The sequence below is a fragment of the Oxyura jamaicensis genome, chromosome 4 (assembly GCF_011077185.1).
Source record: "Oxyura jamaicensis isolate SHBP4307 breed ruddy duck chromosome 4, BPBGC_Ojam_1.0, whole genome shotgun sequence".
Classification (NCBI taxonomy): Eukaryota; Metazoa; Chordata; class Aves; order Anseriformes; family Anatidae; genus Oxyura; species Oxyura jamaicensis.
The window spans coordinates 52,307,404-52,327,133 of NC_048896.1; the positions used below are offsets into that span (position 1 = coordinate 52,307,404).

The 19,730-nt window shown below is 37.8% G+C and overlaps 1 protein-coding gene across 9 annotated transcripts in view; it reads right to left on the bottom strand.

Moving 5' to 3' along the window:
- FAM160A1 (family with sequence similarity 160 member A1) overlaps positions 1–19,730 on the bottom strand; it is an 88,448-nt gene that overhangs the window by 24,988 nt on the left and 43,730 nt on the right. For 8 of the 9 annotated variants that reach the window (XM_035324576.1, XM_035324569.1, XM_035324574.1 and 5 more), the window contains 4 exons: positions 14,629–14,860; positions 12,639–13,265; positions 7,813–7,971; positions 5,603–5,689 (listed from right to left, as the gene is read on the bottom strand). In XM_035324576.1, the coding sequence (XP_035180467.1) occupies positions 5,603–5,689; positions 7,813–7,971; positions 12,639–13,265; positions 14,629–14,730 (975 nt within the window). In that variant the 5' untranslated portion in view covers positions 14,731–14,860. Of the gene's footprint in view, positions 1–5,602; positions 5,690–7,812; positions 7,972–12,638; positions 13,266–14,628; positions 14,861–17,314; positions 17,326–19,730 lie in introns of those variants that run through there. The other variant, XM_035324577.1, reaches the window with a different exon arrangement.

Consider the following 19,730-nt stretch of genomic DNA (forward strand, 5'->3'; position numbering starts at 1 on the left):
TGGTCAGCTTTATACAATGGCACGACAAGTATCGAAAAGAATAAGGTATATAAGCACTTTCTAATACCAAATACATAAAGACTAAAACAAGGCAACAGGGCCCCTGTCACAACCAGTAAGACTTTTTCAACTTCAGTGGCGTTATTCTGATTCACTGTGGGACTTCAACTAGACTTTAACTGACGAGGAAATTAGCCTGATTTTATTACTTGGACCACTGTGAAGTTTGGCCCCTGAATACCTTATATTTTTTGACAGAGCTCCAAGCAGTTAGCTTTGAAAATGAAGGGAAAAATAGCCAGTGAGATATATCACAGAAACACAATGTCATGGCTCCCTTCCTGGGCAGAAGTACACCTTCTCGCAAGTATTTTTTCCAAAGTACCAAAAGCTAGGGGGGAACATAAAGATTTGCATAATTTCAAGTTGTAACTGGCATGCTATCAAAAAGTGCCACTCTTAAATTATGAGCAGATTTTGTCAGATAGTCTTGTCTTAAATCCCAGACATTTACACCAGAAAAAAACGAAGGATGGTTTGGGCAAAAATCGTGGGCTGTTACTACAAAACGAAAACTATCAAGCTAACCTCTCCTAACCTCTCTGTCTATCTTTATGGAGAAGATATTTTATTCTTTCTGGTTTTAACTAAATCTGTACAGAAATAAGGAATTCTTGACCTTGCATAACAAATGCTCAGACAAATCCCACTGAACAGCACTGAATCATGTGTTTCCATTCCTCTAGAAACTCAGATGTCAGAAGCAAGGGAGGTAACTCTTGTAAGAAGTACAATAAAAACCAACCAAAGGACAAGACAGGACTATTCACTGCAGCCAGGTAATGCATATCCCCAGCTACACGATACAAATCTGAGCTCTATCTACCCACTTGGCAATGTTCAGCTTCTGGGATATGAACATATTTGTCAATTCCTCATTACGTGGGTAGGTGGGATAACCCACGCAAAGCGACAACAGACAAGTACAGACCAGGTATAAATTCGGCTGCAGGAACATGCTATAATTAGGACACTTATCTTTGAGAAACGAAGTTAGGGAGTCATAAACTTAAACAATGTTTGTTGTTTTTTAAAGCACAGCACAGTTAATCTGCTCCCTAAATAACCTTCAGAGAGTTCACAGTGAAAAACAGGTTATTTCAAGCCAGCTAGCCTGCACAATAAATTTGAAACTTCCTTAACTGGAAAAAAACTGAACTAGCTGATTCTTTTTTCAGCTACATATCAACTCCCTGAGCTGAATAAAACCATCAAATGACACCAAGCCAAGTACGTTGGTCTCCCCATCCCAACTTATTCATAGCAATGCACTGCTATCCTCAACACTCTCGTAGTGTTTCATTCACACGGTGAATCATGTACATAGTAAGTATGCACGGGGGACAGCCTGCAAAAATTTAAAAAAGGCATTACTACGTAATTCCATGAGCATTAGAGACAGTTCAAGATCACGCATATACACATCTCAAAGCCTTGAGCCACGTACAGAAATTCTGAAAAGCCGTGATACTTTCACCAAGTGTATTGTTTAATTGTTCACCTTTTTAAGCAGGGAGAAGAGAAGGCCATTTCCAAACACATTAAAGACAAGAAGGTGATTAGGAGCAGGCTGGATTTATGAAGGGGAAATCATGTCTTCTACAAGATGACTAGCTCAACAGATAAATGCAGAGCAGTTGGTGTCTATCTTGCACGGTTTTTGACACTGTCTCTTGCACGGCTTTTGACACAGCCTTTTGCACAACATCTGCACAGACAAAATGATGAAGTGAGGTGGACTGAAAACCAGTAGAACTGCTGGGCTCAAAAGACTGATCAGCAACGCACAGTACAGCTGAATGCCGGTGAGGAGGGGGCTACATTGAGGTCAGGGCAGTTTAACATCATCATTAATGACCTAGACGATGCGATCAAGTGTACCCTCATGCAAGCTTGTAGACATTAAATACTGGGACGTGTAGCTGACAGACTGGCTGTGCTGCCATTCAGAGGGACCTTGACGTACTGGTCCTTGGGGACAAAAACTGGCCACATGCAAGCCGTGCATTCTTGCAGCGAAGACGACCCCTGGGCTGCATTTCCAGCAGGTTGGTGGGGGGCATCCTTCCCCTTTACTCAGCACTGCTAAGATGTGCTGGGCCACCCAGGACAAGAGGTACACAGACATGGTGGAGCATGTTCAGCAAAGGACCACAAAGATGAATATGCTGTGAGAGCATCTGAGAGGCAGAGAGAGCTGGGACTATTCCGCCTGAAGAACAGAAGGCTCGGCAGGATCTCATCAATGTGTGCGAATACCTGCTGGGAAGGAGCAAAGATAACAGAACTCTTCTCAATGGTGCCTGGTAAAAGAATAAGAAGCAATGGGCCAATAAATGAAATCCAGGAAATTGCAAATTGACATCAGGAAAAAAAAAAAAAAGGCAAAGAAATAACTAGCGCACTTTTCTGAGCAACTTGCTCTAGCTGATCCTGCTTGAGTGAGAGCGTTAGGCAGGATGACATCCACAGGTGCCTGCCAGCCTCAGCTATGTTGCAGCTCTGGACAAAAACAGAAGGAGAGACTGGCCAGCATGATCAAGGCTCAGCTTCAATCCAAAAGCAAGCAACCCTCCCCATACCAGATATTTTGTTCATATCCAAATACCTCAGTTGCTAAGGCAAACTAATGTTGCTGTTGCTCCATGAGGGATTACAAGATAATAAGGTTATTAGCTACACAATTTATTGAATATTGCTTGTACAGTTGTTTGGCTTGTTTTATTTTATATACTTGAATAATCTAAATTAGATTTGGTGATCATACAGGAAGTCATAATAACGTGATTTGTTGATGTGGCTGTTGTTGTTTTACACAGAAATCAAATTCTATCACAATGAGAACACAGAAGACTGAAGATTTCTTTCCTAGATGTCTGCATTCTCGACTGGAGCTGTCTTTTCAAAACAACAAATTCAAGTCTGTGTCTCTCTGCAAAGCAATTTTGAACTCAAAACATCTACTTCTTGAGGGAAAATTGGAATAGAATACATACAGAGCAGATCTGAAGCAGTATGCCAACAGAGCCAAAAGCTCCTCTCTCTTCTGAATTCTGCATTAAGCTAGAACCATGGGTACCAGACTGGATGTGGGATGCTAGGGCTTGCATGCCATACAAGGTCTGGACTCGCTTCCTTCCATGTCTGTCACCAACAGGTATCAGAAGCAGCTGTTCCATACCAATTAAATTCTACTAGTACGATTTCCATGAGCAGAGATTTACAGAACACGTACTAATAATTAGCATCTCTTCCTAGCCCCTCTTTAACCTTCCCCAGATCTGTCTTTCAAATCAGGTTTTTATACCATGCTCCTGTATTCATGTCAGAATTAATCCAAGCAACCCAAACTGATAAAAAACTGGATAAAAATTAAACTCTTCAACCACAAGTAGACTCTATGATACCAAACCAACTCTATCAAGTTGAGGAAAAAAAAAATCAAGACGTATGTAGTATCATTCAACTAAAGTAATGAAAGTACTTCTGTTTTAAAACCACCATGATGCCTCTGGCCTTTCTCTCATTTTGGCCCTTCTCATTTTCACCTTTGTGTTATTAAGGAGAGAAAACCAAAAGTTCCATTACAATACTGAAGTTCCCAAATGGACGATACTTGCTTACTCCTCAACACAGCCTGAACTTTTGGAATGACCGCTAAAAATCACTGTAGCATATGAAAGAGCTGTTATAGCATAATTATCTGACTTAGCCCAGAGGCATCTATCCCAAAAGCAAAGATTTAAAATATTTATTTTCTGTTAAATTAATGTGGCACAACACAGAGACTGAAGAGGTCAAAGGTACCTCTCTTTATTTATTTCCTTTTGCTATAGATTTCAGTCTCATCTATGTGAGAGCCTTGTGTCAAATCCACTAGATGGTGCAATACATCTTCTCCGATAAGTGTGTTTGGGGTTTAAATACATAAAATATTTATTTTTTAATGAGAAGTCAAACTTAATGCTAATCAAGGTAAGGTTTATTAATGGAAGAAAAAGGATGCAATAGAATTTAAGGGCTCAGGAAAGACCTGGGCTCGAAGCTCACGTGTGTTAGCAGCCAACACCTCCATTTTCAAGACACGTATGATTTCACCCAATTTCAGAATATATAAATGTGGTTGAATAAGATTTCTGTCACATGAAGAAACTAATCAGAACAGCATGCTTTAAAGGATTTAAACAGCATCTATAATGCAATAATCAAGCCAATAGGAGGTTCGGAGTTATATTGACCAATACAAATAGCATTCAGCTGCATGGTAGTATTCAAGAACCCTAAAATTTGTCTTGAGCACTTCAGAGGTTAAAAACAGTACCTACTAAAACCAGAATGCCATGGCTACCTTCTGACATCTCACTTGTTATCTGTAACGTTGACCTAAAGCTACCTACCGTTTCACTTTTGATTGTACTTCCCAGTGTTTTTACTGGATTAAGTCAAGAAATTTCTATAAAATAGAAAAAAAAAAAATCCTGTCAGGTAAGGGGGTGAACTATCTGAATGACAGATTACAAACTTAATCCGGATCGCAGCCAAATTTTATTTCAGCCCCTGCCAAATTCTCAAATGTTTGTGTTCTGCTGAATCGCTGAAGATTCTACACTGCTTATTACTTTCTTGGTGACTGCTTACCACAAGGAATTGTGTGTACTGCCAAGACAAGTCCTACACTAGGAAGTAGGAGATGGTGTTTCACTGGCCTCTCAGAAATGGAACAGGTGCACAGCTTTGTGCTTGGCAAGCTTATTAAAAATTAGTAGAACTTTAAAAAGTTATTTATTAGTCTTCTCCTGGCAATTTTTGGTAGATATCCAAAAAAAAACTTATTTTTTTTTCTCATCAATTCCTGTTTTTTCTCCTCACACAAGATACTCTTTTTTAGGAACATGACTGTTAATTGATGTATTCTGCAGGACGTGTAGTTTCCTGCAGTCCAACAAAAATAAAAAAATAAGAAAATCAGTAATTCACCAACATCAGTGAAATATTTTGCGAAGGATAATCACTAAAACTCAAAGATTTTTTTTTCTTTGAAGTAACATAAATTGCACCCCAGCACATTAGAAAACTGACAAAATTCCATTTCTTCTCCACTTTATGAAAATAATTCTACCAACTGTGATAAGGAAACACTACCAACTTAGCTAAAGTTGGGGGAATATTTATTGACAGAACATTTTCCTTTTCGACATTTGGAATTTGGGCATTTTCCTTTTGGAAAAATATTCATTTGGAAAAATAATCCTCATGGAAACATCTGTCATGATGTAATGCTCTCTAAATGGTCACTGCTTTTTGATGGTATGTCAGCCTAATGCAACAAAATTTTTTTGGCTCTCCATTTCACTTCAAAACTTTCAACATCTTCATAAATATCCCCATCTTGTTTAACAATCTGCATAGAGTAAATAGGAATTATGGAAGGAAAAGGTGGGAAGTCAGCCTAGAACTCACTACTGTTAACTACGTATCTTCACACAGAGATCATCCGCAACGTCTTTGCCTCATTCAAGCCAAGCCTGCATTCACCACTGACCTTATGGAGCGCAGGAGCCATTACTGGCACCAAAAATCCGTTGTAAATGTAATTCACAAGCTGGTTACGTATCAAAGGATGTGCGACCTAAGGGGAAGGGAGGTGAGGAAAGACAGACAGAACAGTTCCAGTGAGATTTCAAACACAACAAGGAAGATACTAGTACTGCCCACTACCAAAATAGTTTCACATTTAAAAAGCCATGTTAATTTGTCCCTCTCACTAGCATTTTCTATGATATAGATTCTTAAAGATTGTGTGTTCCTCAAACACAAACCGTGTTTAATTACAGTAAGCCTGCCAACAGTGGGAGAACAGGGCTTTTCAATCTCCCCGTGTGTTGACAAAGATGAATGGATGGACAGCAAAGCGTGCATGCCCATGCATCAAGGAAGACTTGAGATTCTAAATTTAGCTCCTGCAACCTTCACAGGGTCACTTGAAGGTGGACCTGCCATCATTAAATTGTCCTCTTACAACAAGAAAAAGCAGAACAACTGTTTTCCTGTGTTTTAAGAGTAGGTAAACCAAAGCGTTCTCTAGGCTATGGCATAAGAACATTTAGTTCACATGCTCTTCCCCCAACCAACGGGGAAGAAAAAAACAGAAAAAAATAGAAGAAAAACAACATACATTATTTATTCAATAGGTTATTAGCTTTAAAAAAATAGCTTTTAAAGAAACTGCTATTGGAAGCCAAAAATCTACTTTTATAATGATGCATTCACTATCTTCCACAAAATAAAGTATATTATCAATTAATGCATTTAAAAGAAATTTAGTAAGAGCAAAAAAATATCCCTTCAGAAGCACTCCAGGTTAATATATTCTGTTTGAAGTTTGTATTTAAACTTGAATGTCACAGCCTACATGCAGCCACAAATACATTTTCCTACTTGCAATTCTTCCCAGAATTCCTATAATTTATAACCCTGACTTTGAAAAGGGGAAGAAAAATGGTTACCCTTCTTCATGCTGTGATCCAGGGAAAAAGTAGTAAATGGCAAGAGGTCTTGGCTACACTATCCCTTATTAATCTCCGCCCAAAGTTTTTCAGTCAGCACAGAACAAGCCACAGCATAAAAACCATTCCATGCATTAAGCAAAAATTCCTGCAGTAACTGACTTTTCTCCTGCACATCGCTGAAGATAGTCTATAAAGACACAATCAGGCAGCACTCAGAAACTGCTCTTTTGTGCATGTCAAGATCTTTGATCATTTTCAGTTTATTTGAAAAGCAGTTTTAAAATTATATATTCTTCTTTAATTCATCTGCGGTAACTTTTCCATGGACTCTAAAAAAGGTATTAAATATTACCTCCTACAAATGTAGATCTCCTGCATAAAAACACCACTTGGACACATGTTAAAAAATCTTTTATACTGCATTTAAAGAATGACAGCTACTGTTATTTTCACCCTTTCAATGCTTTAATAGTCAATCAGTCGCTTTACTGTATTTTGCATGCATCTCACTACAACTTATTTTTTATTTAACAGTAAATGTTATTTTCAATCCTATTCAGCACATTTCTTGAAGTAACACATACCTACAGCCCGTGTAGAACTTATATCCTATGTTAATAAAATACTGGGCAAGCACTCTATAGGGTCCTCTGTCCTTAAAAACAATACAAAATAGATTTTTCTGGATCAAAGCCAGAAAAAAAAAATCAAGAAACACTTATTAGGAACAGAGTATGTACTCTAAACAGGCCGATCTAAAATTAATAATTGAAATGCAACGCTCACTGAAAGGCAAAACAGACTAAACAGACTGTTTTCTTATGTACACTGTTAAAAGTGCTTAGACAAAGACAGAATGCTTTTTAACACAAATACATAAATAGTACTCTTCCCCCCATGTAAAGGCATTCAATTTACTTTTAATATCAACAGTAGCATTAAAATGCAATAAACTTTAAAAAAAAAAATAAAGAAAATACTCCTAATTTTGTAATGAAATATCAAGAAGCAGCACAATTACGCTGAATTTATTAGAAACATTTGTCATCTGAAAAACAAAAACATTAATTCATCCTTACAACTGGGACAATCAGCACAAAGCCTTCACTTCATAAGCAACTTATTTAGTGTAACGTACAAGTCCATGCCATCAATATGGGAAACTCAACTCCATCATTCAAAAACTTTTGCAGAGTATATAAAACCACTGCTTCAAGAGAAGAGGACAACTCTGCTCCATTACCTGTATCACAGCATTGCAAAATTCAAGAGAATTCATGAATTGCACGAGGGCTGGTGACAACAGCCAGTCATCTTTCAGTAGACAGTGCCACTCTTCCCCTTTTTCTTCTAACTTCGTAGGCAAAGATGAATAGAGGCCACTTAGTCCTGTTGCCAGCACCTGTATTTCAAAAACAGAAGAGAAATAAGTTAAGTTTCTAAATGTTCATCTGCTTGAATGGCATTGCCACACAACAAACCATTTATCTTGCTAGTTTTAGTAACTCAAGAGGCTGTTATGATTAATTCAGTTTCCTTTGAAAGAGTTCTGTGGCAGAAAAACATGAGTATTTTCAAGAGCCTTCTACATATTATCCTTCTTCCAAGAACTGGTACTTATGAGAAGGTGATGTGAAAAAGCAGATTGTCTTGTATTCTTTATCAGAACTTTTATTTTTTAAATGCTTGTAAAATTATTTTACACTTTCCTTCATCTATCGTCCAGAAGAAGCCATCATTGTCATATCTCCATAGCCTGTCAGATGCAGATGGTTTGAATGTTACTACTTACATATGCCTATATAAAATTATTTCACCAGGAAATAGAAAAAAAAAAATAGAAATGGAGGGGGAAGTGTCCCCGTCAACAAAAATGAAGTTCAGTCTCACTCTGGCCACAGATATGTGTTGACTTCTACTCACAGACATTGGTATTCAGTTGAATCCAAGTCACAAAAATAAATTTTTAACTGTTAATAATTTCTCTTTGTTCCTTCTTATTTACTTGGAAGGGAAGACAAGGGAAATAACTTACTGTACAGACATTGTTTCCAGTGATATTAAGGTTTACAGGTGATATATGTAGAATATTATCACAGAAGAGCAAAATGTAGTTTTAGTTACAATTTTTAAAGCATATTTGGGCGGCCCCCCCCCCCCAAAAAAAAAAAAAAAAAAGTGTTACTGAATATATCAAGAACATTGGGAGTTCAGGACCAAACTTTTAATTATTAACATTATTTGAAGCCGGAAATTTTTTATTTTACAATTCTCATCCTTCTGACATGATTTTCTACAACTTCAGGGCACTTTTTAAGATGATGTTCATTTTAATGGGATCATTAAGACTCAGCCTGATGGAAACCTTTTTAGTTTTCATTCAGTGAACTCTTACAGGAATTCGTCTGTCCAGAAATGGATACTTGGCACCTACAGGGCTAGACAGCCAAAGCCCAGGTGAAACACAACTGTTTTATCCATTAGAAAACAAACACTTGACAATGTGCAGGTCAACAACCCAAGGGTTCATGGAAGGGAACTGAGGTGTTGATTACATGCAGGTGTAACCAATTACAATTGTTAACCTGGGCAAAGGCTCTTTCTGAATGCTTCCCATTTCTAAAAATCACAAAACTTTGAAGATGGGCTTATTCTGGTATATATATAACTAAGCGAAATTATCATGAAAAAAGTAACACTGTGGGAAACTTTGCTTTGGCATGCTAAGCTACTTTTTCACACATAAATATACATATATACAGACACACAAACACACATACATAAATCCAACAATAAAAAGCTGCAGGAAATATTACAAACCCAAGGAGCTAAACCATTGAGCAAAGGTTTATTTGTACAATCATATTATTTTAAACAGGGAGCTTTTTTCCTTTCTCTTGGTAGAAGAGCTCAAAGCAAGAAGTTATGAAGATTTCACTAGACCAATTAAAAATATTTACAGTAATCTTCTCCACACTTGTACTCACAAACCCAGGCTTCAGAAATTGCAGAAAGGAAAAAAAAATCTGAAGAGAGAATTTAAGTTTCTTTTGTGTGGCAATCTCCTAATTAATGCATGCTTGATTTTCCATTGTCGGCTTAAAATTTAATTGCTATTTATAAGCACACACCCTCTCAGTAAGCAAAGTAATTTGATTTTCAGAACTGAGCACTATCCACATTTCTCCTTGATATGGAAGTTTAGTTCTGAAGCACATGAAAACGACCTTAAGCAAAACACACTGTTCACCACTACAAGGAGCACAGAGCTGCCAATCATTCAATGTCTTAAAATTGGGAATTCTTTAGCTTGTCCAACTTACTGAAGTAACAAGTGACAGATGTAGCTTTTAAAATGTGAAATGTTTAGAAAACTCTTATTTTTTCTATGAAGTACAACACAAATAGCTCTATGTGAAATCATGTTTCTAAAGCACTGAGAAACAGAGTAGCCATTAGAAGCAAATTTACTCTGTTTTAAATAAAAAATATTTAAATTTTTTTCATAGAAGTATGTAGTAAAAATAGGACTACCATTTGAAATTACTAACAGAACTCCTCACATGCTATAAGCAAGCGTATTAAATAATGCACACACACGGTCTACATTATGGAGTTTTAATCAGCAAGATGACAGTCATCAGTGAAAAAAATATCCTAGAAGGAAGGAAATGAATGAGTTCACATCGTGGGAGAGAAGGATTGGTTTCATTCTTATTGTTTTACCTTAAACAGTGTCCTTTTAGATTTCTCCTAACAATTGTTATGGCAGCCCTTCATGCTTACCTACTCTTACATCTCCAACGTTTTCTTTTTCACCACTGAGTCACGAGGCTCTCTGCAAACCAATGTCCTCGACTGATGTGCTTTGTCTTGCCTCAGAGAAGACACTGACTGACTATGCGATTTGTAATCCCAGACACATTATTTGGTTAAATGATATGTTGTCAATATATAATCAATTGCTATCTGGCCATCTTATTTTCCCATTTAAGTTACTTCCCTTTAATAATTCTCTTTCTTCCCACATCCATAGTGCTATCTCTGTGCAGTGTCAACTTTTAAAGGGCACTGAAGTCATAATACCTTCTGCTTTTATACCTACTTGCCTGAGTTGTGGGTTATTTACAAATACAATGTTTCATGGAGAAGTTTTGAGATGCTATCCTGCTCAAAATTCCATAGAAACGTTGTTTTCCTGTTATGTTGTGAACAGACAATACCTTAAATCAGAAAGTTACAGAAGCTGCAGGTTAAAACATCGTAAAAATTACTTCACCAAAGATACAGGAAAACCTCTGTAAAAATCATAAAGCTTTGCCTAAATAGCTTGTCTGCACATTCTGTGTCAACAGCGTTTGTTAGTGAGGTCTTCTCACTGCAGCCTGTCCCCTTCCTTCTTTATAGGTTACTCACCCACAGCTTTGAGTACTCTGGACAGCTTAGTTTTAAAAAGCTGCTAAACAAAGTGAGCTCAAAAAATAATATGGAGAAAGCCTTCAGGTACACTTTGGCACTGATCTGGACATATGAAGCAGAAGAGATTTATGGTCAGGCCCCAGCCCAGAGCACATCTACGCTATTCAGTAAGGCATGGTACAGAACATCCTATGTGCTATCAATGAATTCAGCCAATAACCAGAGGCAGCAGCATCACATTGCCACTCAAACGTAACTCGTATCATCAAAGGACTGTGCCACCTGTTTTGCAGTGCAGATGTAGCCTCAGCGACCCTGATTTTAGTGATATACAGCAATGCCACTGATGCCTACAGAGCATCTTCTTTCACCAGAACAAAATCCGGTCCTTGAGCTCATCACACTCAATTTCAAAAAAGACTTTGTACTAGTGAGCTAATTCTATGGCACTACATTAAAATTTTATTATAAACTTAGGCCAGTCTCATTACTGTTCAGAAAAGTCTGATTTTAGCACATTTGACAAGAGGCCATCCTAATTAGAATGATTGTCAATCACGGCTCCCTGCTGTTCGAAGGTTAATATAGCTGGCTTTTATCTTCAGTGTAAAAAGGATTTTTTTTTAATTAATTGGAAGATGTAATTATGGAAGTTATAGCATAGATCCAATAATGGCATCTGTCTCAGGGACAATTTAAGAACCAAGTTCATATTTTTTAGCAGCATCTATTAAATAAGGTCAACTGGAGTCTCTCAGCACAAGACATTTGATGCAACATTTACAACTGACAAAGGATACCATTTACAAGTTCTGCTTTGGAACTTGTAGGCTTTCTCCAGACTACAAACCTGGCTCTGCTATACCTGTCAAAGGATACAGCAGTCTGAGGGGAAACAGACACCTATGGCTGGAATAGCTGTCATGTGCAAACGTTTAGGTTGAAGGTATGCTAGTGTAAAAGCACTGAAAAGCACTCTGCTTTAGTAGCTATGTAAGGTTCCCATCCACTTCGTTTTTTATGGCATTTATTAAACTAAAAATGCAAGCCACACAGAAGATAAAAGATTTGGGCCAAAAACTGGCACAGAAGAGCATCTTCTCTCCACAGTGATACTTGGTTTTAAATCTGTTGCAGATCTCAAATCAATTTTTGTGATAAGGCATGAAAAGCAAGTGCAATAGTGCAATGCTGTTTGTTAAATTAGCTTATTTACTTGTTTAATAGCAAAGATTTTCCATTCATGTAATACAGCTGATTTGTCAGATCTAACAACGCAACATTGCTACCAAGTTCTGTAACAGATTGCAACATAACACAACGGCATTATGGCTGAGATGGCCACCGAGATATGCAGATCTCTGACAAAGAACAAGTCACCAACTGCAGGGGAAAAAAAAAAAAAACAAAAAAACGACACTTTTGCTGGCCCAAAGGAGGGGAAGGGCACTAATAGAGGAACAAGCAGCAAGACTGCATTTGGGAGTAGGGCCAGCTTGAATAGCATTACAATTTGTAAAACAGCTGTTGGCAGAAATAAAAAAGTATGCTAAAACACATCTTTACCAAAAAGGGCAGAACAAGATGAGCAGAACACAAGGGAGATGCCTAGCTTAACATTGAAGACCAAGCAAAAGAGGAACAACTTACTGGGCAAAAATAGGTGTTCTCTGCTATGTGGTTTGCAACAACATTGTTTTCTGCAGACAGGGACATTATGAAGAGCAGCGCATCACGAGCCTGTTGGCCTACCGTTCCTTCTCGATGGATGAAGGGAATCAGAAGGGAAAATATGAGGAAATTGGCGGCTCCTTGGTCCTCACTGGTGTGGAAAAAGAGTTCCAGAATGGAGGGATCTTTGGCTATTATAGAGCAGAGCTGGTTCAGGAGGACAACCAATTCTGTTTCCACCGTTGGAGTGGCTGTTCCTGAGCAGGAGCTCAGCAGCATCATCAAAGGCTTCAAGATGGGCTTGTGATGTAGCAAAGGCTGATGAGACTGGGTTACTAGCATTTCATACATTTTGAGTTGTTCAATTTTTGTCTCATCAGTGAACTCTCGCCGTAGGCTCCAAAGAAAAAGCTTCTCCATTATGTTTTCTGAGACCACAAACTCTAGAATAGGCCCCATTGAGGCATCCTTTGCTTGCTCCTCAATTAGTAAGAAAAGCATGTGTTCCACATAATTCTGAACAGTGCTGGCTTCATCAGGTGAAATTGCCCCATACTTTGCCTGAGTATTCTTCAAGGGATCATGCTTCTCTAAGATTTTTAGAACCTAAAAAGAAATAATGACAGGTAAATCATTTCAGTGTATGTTGAAAAATATGCACTTACCTATAAGGAAAAAAAAAAATCAAAATTTGTAACACAAGAAGCCCAAACTCTTTTTATGCTTTTAAGATCTGTCTGTCAAGAATCCTCTAGGTGCAAAAGTCTCACATCTTGCATGCACAAGGCTAAAAGTTAATTCTTTTGTTCAGCTTTATAAGCACCTAAATTTACCACCTGTCTTACTGAAGAAAACTTAAGTTCTCTCTATGCCTAAACTAGGTTCCTTCAGCTTTCGGAAACTGAGTTTCAATGATGTTTGCAGTAAGCTTCTTAGTCACAAAGGACTGAAATCAAAGGGCTGGCTCTTCACACAGAGAAACTGTGCTCAGGAGCATCAATATCATGAGGTGACTTGCAGTTGTAAGAGAGGCAGAAGCCCACACAGTTGATCTCTCCATGCCACATTGTATAAAATGCAAATGGCCACTTATTGTCCATGTACTTTGTAGATTTAGGATTGAGTAGTAACTGCCATCCCAGCACTTAAACCCCATGGATTAAATTCTGTTCTGCATGCAGTCAGTGAAGATCGTTGTCTGTGAAACAACCACCATAATTTATTCCTTTTGTGGAGGATAACTGTTGCAAAACCAAAAATACAGCTGGTCCTCCCCTAACACAACAGCATCATCGCAGTTCAACGACAGAAGGTGGCTCTTGAGAAATGGCTCTTCCAACACTGGAAATATCTCAGAAACAACACTGCCATTTCTTGGCTTGCTTCTAAAGATAGCAGAAGCAGCAAAAGCAGAAGCACATAAATCATTTTTACATAAACTGTTATTCATATTACTGTAGCAAATAAGATCTTCTATTATGTTGTTCAGAGCAAAACATCTTTGCCTACAAACAGTAAAAATCCTGATAACAAGCAAACAATTTTTAGAATAAGTGCATAATCTTTATCTGTCCATAATAAAAAACCCTGCATAGAGCTTGGCTCCCATACATCTAATGCTTTACAGAAGATAGGCAAGTGTTACCTAGGACAAGGAAAGGAAACACAGAAGTTTGTAACAGGGTACAAGTCCCAGTGAATCACTAGGAAAGCCAGATAGAAGATCTAGACCTTCCATAAGGTATTACCATGTCATACTACTTCTCTTTCAGATATAAGTCTGGGGTTCAAAGTGTGATTAGTAAAGCCTAGCTATACCTTAAACATCAATTACCTTTGTGTTTTAATATGTTTAAACATAGTAGATCAAATTGTTCCTCAGCAATTCAGGATTACCCCCAAAAGCAAGACTGAAGCAAATTCATATTAATGCAATCTACTTCAAATCAATACAACTCAACAGCATTACCTGTGCCCAGTGTGTTCTAAACACTATCATGCATGTTTCTGGGTCAACACCTTGCAGGCTCAGACCCTGCCGTTTTTTTCTGATACTGGTTCCAGAGGACATTATAAGTTTTCCAAAGGTCAACCATCTAGGCCATGCTGGATTTCCTTTGAAAATCCTGTACTTAGTAAAAGATGTCCAAGCATCGCAACGAGATCAATATCCTGTTTGGAGTTTCGGTATCCACAGAATTCTGTTTAAGGAAAAACAACACAAAACACATCTGTACACCAATTTATACACACACACACACACAGAACATACTTAAAGATATCACTAAAGCATTTATTTTATTTTGATTCAGTTGGAGGATGGATTTTTTTAAAACATGTTATATGTAACGACCATCCTAAACTTCTCATGATAAGAGTTTTTAAGCCTCAAACAGTTTTTTTGAAATCAGTGGCTGAATTAAGGTGCAACTCAAATACAACAAGCTCGTGCAGTAAACATTGTATGCATATTTTATTACATTTTTATTTTTTCTTTTTGTTTTTGCCTTCTGATCGCATCTCTGTTCAGGGTAGCTTACTAACTGTTGCATAGACTGTACAAGTAAAAAAGTACAGGTTCTTTCTATATTTTTAAAAACAGTATTTCCATGAATAGATACAATTGTGAATACTTCGATTTTTTCTGTCGGAAATATCTGGAAATATCTGTAGTATACCACACGCAGGTAGGAAGATGTACTTGTATCTACACCGAAGGACAATCAATAACCAAAACCAAAGGACATAAAAAAATATAAAAACAAACCACTCTCATGTATTCAAAGTCAAATAAATTGAGATGTCATATTAAAGGACTATGACTATAAGACCAAACACTGGCACTTTATTTTCATCCATTATTTAATATCCTAGATATCTGAGTATCAAAGTAGTTGAACACCTGCAGGGAAAAAGCTAAAACGAAACAAAGACAGATATCTTACAGATATTTGGGAGGCTTAAGAGAACATATTATTCCCTCAAGCACCAACATTTAAGTTACACAGTTCCCCCCCCCCCCCCTTTTTTTTTGTCCCTCCATCAACTTTATTTTTTTATTCTTCTTTTGCAAACACACTCTGCTATTAATTTTGAGCCACAGCAAAACAAACAAACAAAAAAAAAAACCAACACAGTTAAGGAAGATAACAAATGCACTACAGGTTCCTACAGCTCATGTACAACACGGAAGACTTTTATGCATTTTTAAATGCTCTCTTTCTCCAGTCTTCATTAGGATCCCAAGAGTCCTGGATATTCTTTGGCTTAGTCAAATACATTAGGAGATTTTTCTGCCACAGCCTATAAAGCAATTCGTTGCTAGTGCAGTAGATATTTCTCTGCATGTATCTTAAAAGATAAAAATCTTTCTCTACAGTGGACATCTCTGCTCCCTGCAGGTATGCTCTGCTTATATTCTTGAAATTGTTAGCAGAAAAAAACATACTGACAGTCAAAAAAGTAACAGCAAATTTTTGCTGCATTCAGAATGTCCAAAAGAAGTCCAGGCTACACCACTAAGATTTTTGAGACAAACAAAAAACAAACAGAAGTTGATTATGCAGTCTTAATACCCCCCTTGCCCCATGTATGCATGTATATTCTCTATGTTTGAGATTCAACAAGATTCAATTGTATATAAGGGTCTTCCTTTCCACCCCCAACCCTTGCTTCTTATGCTACTTTAAATACGCATTATGCATTTCGAAAACGCTGTTGGACAACACAATTAACATGAGCTAATTTATCTCTTCTGCAGATAAAACATGCCTTGCATGGAAAGGCCAGCATGAACCCGGGACAGTTTATCCATTTAACACTGCTTCCTAAGCAATGCTGACACCCCACTGCCTTCTGTATGTTCATTGCACACAAACATGGTGACCTTTACTTGCAGCTCAACGTATCTACAGAACAAAACACAAACATGCTGAGAAACCACTTACAAAAAGCCTGCTGCATGTAGCTTTCCTAACATCATACCCAACAATCCAAAGGAATATTTATGTGACCTTCTTTGAACCACCTGTTCACTTCATGCCAGTTCCCCCTTCGCCAGCCCTCTCCTCCAAACACAAACCTTCCCATTTCTGTAGCAGTTGAGCAGACTCCTCTGGGCAGAACTGCCCTTCACTGCACAACCCCAATTCACCCTCCAAGCAGATCTGTCCTGTCCATGAAATGAAGCAAGCAGCTTTGGAAAACTTAATGTGATTGTGTAATTAAAGATGGTATCATAAGGTGCAGCAAGAGAACTTAATTAACAAACCAGAGGCAAGTTCATTTCTGGAATTTACTAGTTTTGAGTTGTTTGACTTTACAGCTTGAAGGTTGTTTCCGTAGAGTTTGCACTTGTTGAAGAATTTAAACAGAAGAAACTGCTATTACACATCTCGCTATCACATGACAGATTACCATCATTATGATTCTGAGAGTAGAATCAGAAACTTCAGGTCAGCCTCTACTATTTAATCTAGCAAACAGCTTTAAGGGAGATCATGGCTTTCTTCAAGTCTGCCAATAAAAATCAAAGGCTGGTGACGTAAGACACTTGAGATACATGCAAAGCTCTAGGATGTAACATACACAAGCAATCTAAAACCTTTCACCTTCTCTTCTTGTCCAACCTGTTCTAATTCTCTGTCCTCCCTAACCTTCACAGCTTTTCTTTCTCATGCATCATGCCTAACCAGCCTCACCCTCCACTCCTCCAGTTCCCAGCAGCATGCATTCCCTCCCCATCAGACCCTCTTATAAAAAAGAGGGAAAGACACTTTTACTACTTCTATCTTGTAGCTATCAAAACATGGGTTTGGAGGGTAGAGGTGCCATACTCGTACTTTGATCATTACAGACTCCTGCAACGTTGCTCTACTTCTCTGCAGCTATAAGAAGGCCTAAAGCGCAGGAGTGGCTCAGCACAGACATACAGAAAAAAGGACATCCAAGCACGCACCAGCAGCGAGGTGCTGTTTGATGGTACATCTCTCACCACACATTCAAAACACAGCAACATACCAAGAGCTCCAGCAACAGAGCCAGTTACATTTGTGTGTGCAGACTGAAAATTCCCTTTCCACACAAGACCTACTTCACGACTAACATTTATGTAAGAATTTATAACCACCTCTGTGCTCCTGAACACTGAAGTCCCACCTCTGTTAAAAGCTCACTGCCCAAGCAGATCCCCACTACTGTCTGCGCTTGTATGGGCATTTAGAAACGCCTGTACTACCAACCACGGGAAAATTTTAGGAAGGTTCCCTCAAATTGCTATTGCATGCAGCTTGCCCAATCCATTTATGAGATGTGTTTTATTACCTGCACAAATGCTACCCCATTGCTAGATGAAGATCTTTAGAAGTACACAAGTGACAAAGACCGTAAAACAGCAAATTCACCTCCTACATTTATGCACTCTAACAAAAAACTGCACTTACCAGTAGATTGCACATACATATGTCACGAGATTGAAGCCATTTAAATCTTTAATAACAAAGAATTGTGAAAAAGATCATTCATCCCTTGGTGATGAATAGTAACCTCTCAGACATTAAAATTCAATCAGAACCAGTTTATTTGGAATGCTCACTCCTACCGCACAGTCATTATAAACAGATTGTGTGAAGCACGGAATGAAGAGCAAAACTACCAAATTTAAATTACTAGCTGAAAACAAATCAGCTTGTCTGCAGCAAATGTTAACTTGACCATGGCTAAGTTTGCTTGCATTCAGCTCAGCTATTGAATCCGAAATTTAAGAGTGGTGAGAGAATACAGACCTTCCCCTCACAGCAGCAAATACTATGGCCTTTTAATTATCTCTAATTTAAAAGTAACTAGACAGCAGCAAGCAAGACTGCAATGTACAGTAACATTTCTAAAATCAAATCAATTCTCTTAAGGAAGCAAATATTTCCAGTCTGGAAAGTGTCTTGGGATATCAGGATTTCTTTAGTAAGACAAAACACTGATAGATTGTTCAGGCTTCAAAGAATTCAGAGTTGGTAATACTGTTTCAAAAAGCACATACAGCCTTTTGACAAGTGGTCACAGAACAGATCCTAAAAACAGTGTACAATTTGAAAAAGGAAAATAATTAAATTGGAAGATATGTTATCTTTGAAGATACATATCTACCTAAAGTTAGTTTGCTCTAGTTACAGTGGCACTACAAAGAATATGTTCACCACAGTTGTGGCAAGTAGGTTTTTCCACGGGATTGGTAGTTTTCATGATTATTTTGCAAGGCGAAATGACAAATAACCTGATTATATTGAGTGCAAATTTGGGAAAATGAAAATTTATAAACACCAATCACGGAGGAAAGGGTAGAAATGAACTCAGTTACCACTACAGACAAAAATAATGGTCTATTTTAATCACTTCAGGGTTGAAATACTACAATAATTTAGCCTTTCCTATCCACTAAATCCAATTCCAGGTATTACTCCATCAATTACCAGACCTGACAAGTGGAAATACACCTCTCCTGCAGTCCATCCAAAATTCAACTTTCAAAACCCATTGCTCAGTTTAATATTTTCAGCCTGCTATACAATATCAAAACCTTCTTAGCAGGTAAATCTTTCCATAATTCAAGCACATCCTACTAAACAGTCATTTATCATTATTAAAAGGCAAAGTCCACTTACATATGCCTTCTAGAGCTATTGTAATTGCCTAAACTGACAAGACTTTTGTCTCTAATCTTTATTCTCCTACACAAGGTTCCCACACCTACAGCCAAAGTTTTATGTACGTAACAATCCCAATGTGGAATGGGAAGCGCATCACATACATGAGGAACTGACTTTCACACAGACAAGTCAAATTCCCCTAAGATCTTCCTATATTTTTTGAGTAATTGAACAAAATTACGTCATTTCAAAAGCTTTTGTTGGGTTTCTATTAAACACCTTTCAATGGGGGTTTATTTAGTTTGTTGGGTTTTCTTTTTTTCTGCAAATACGGTTAACTGTTACATATACAAGCAGGATGTTAACAAGCACCTATGTTTTCCCTGAGCAGCAGCAGAGAAACTTGTACAGTCACAAACCTAGATCTGTA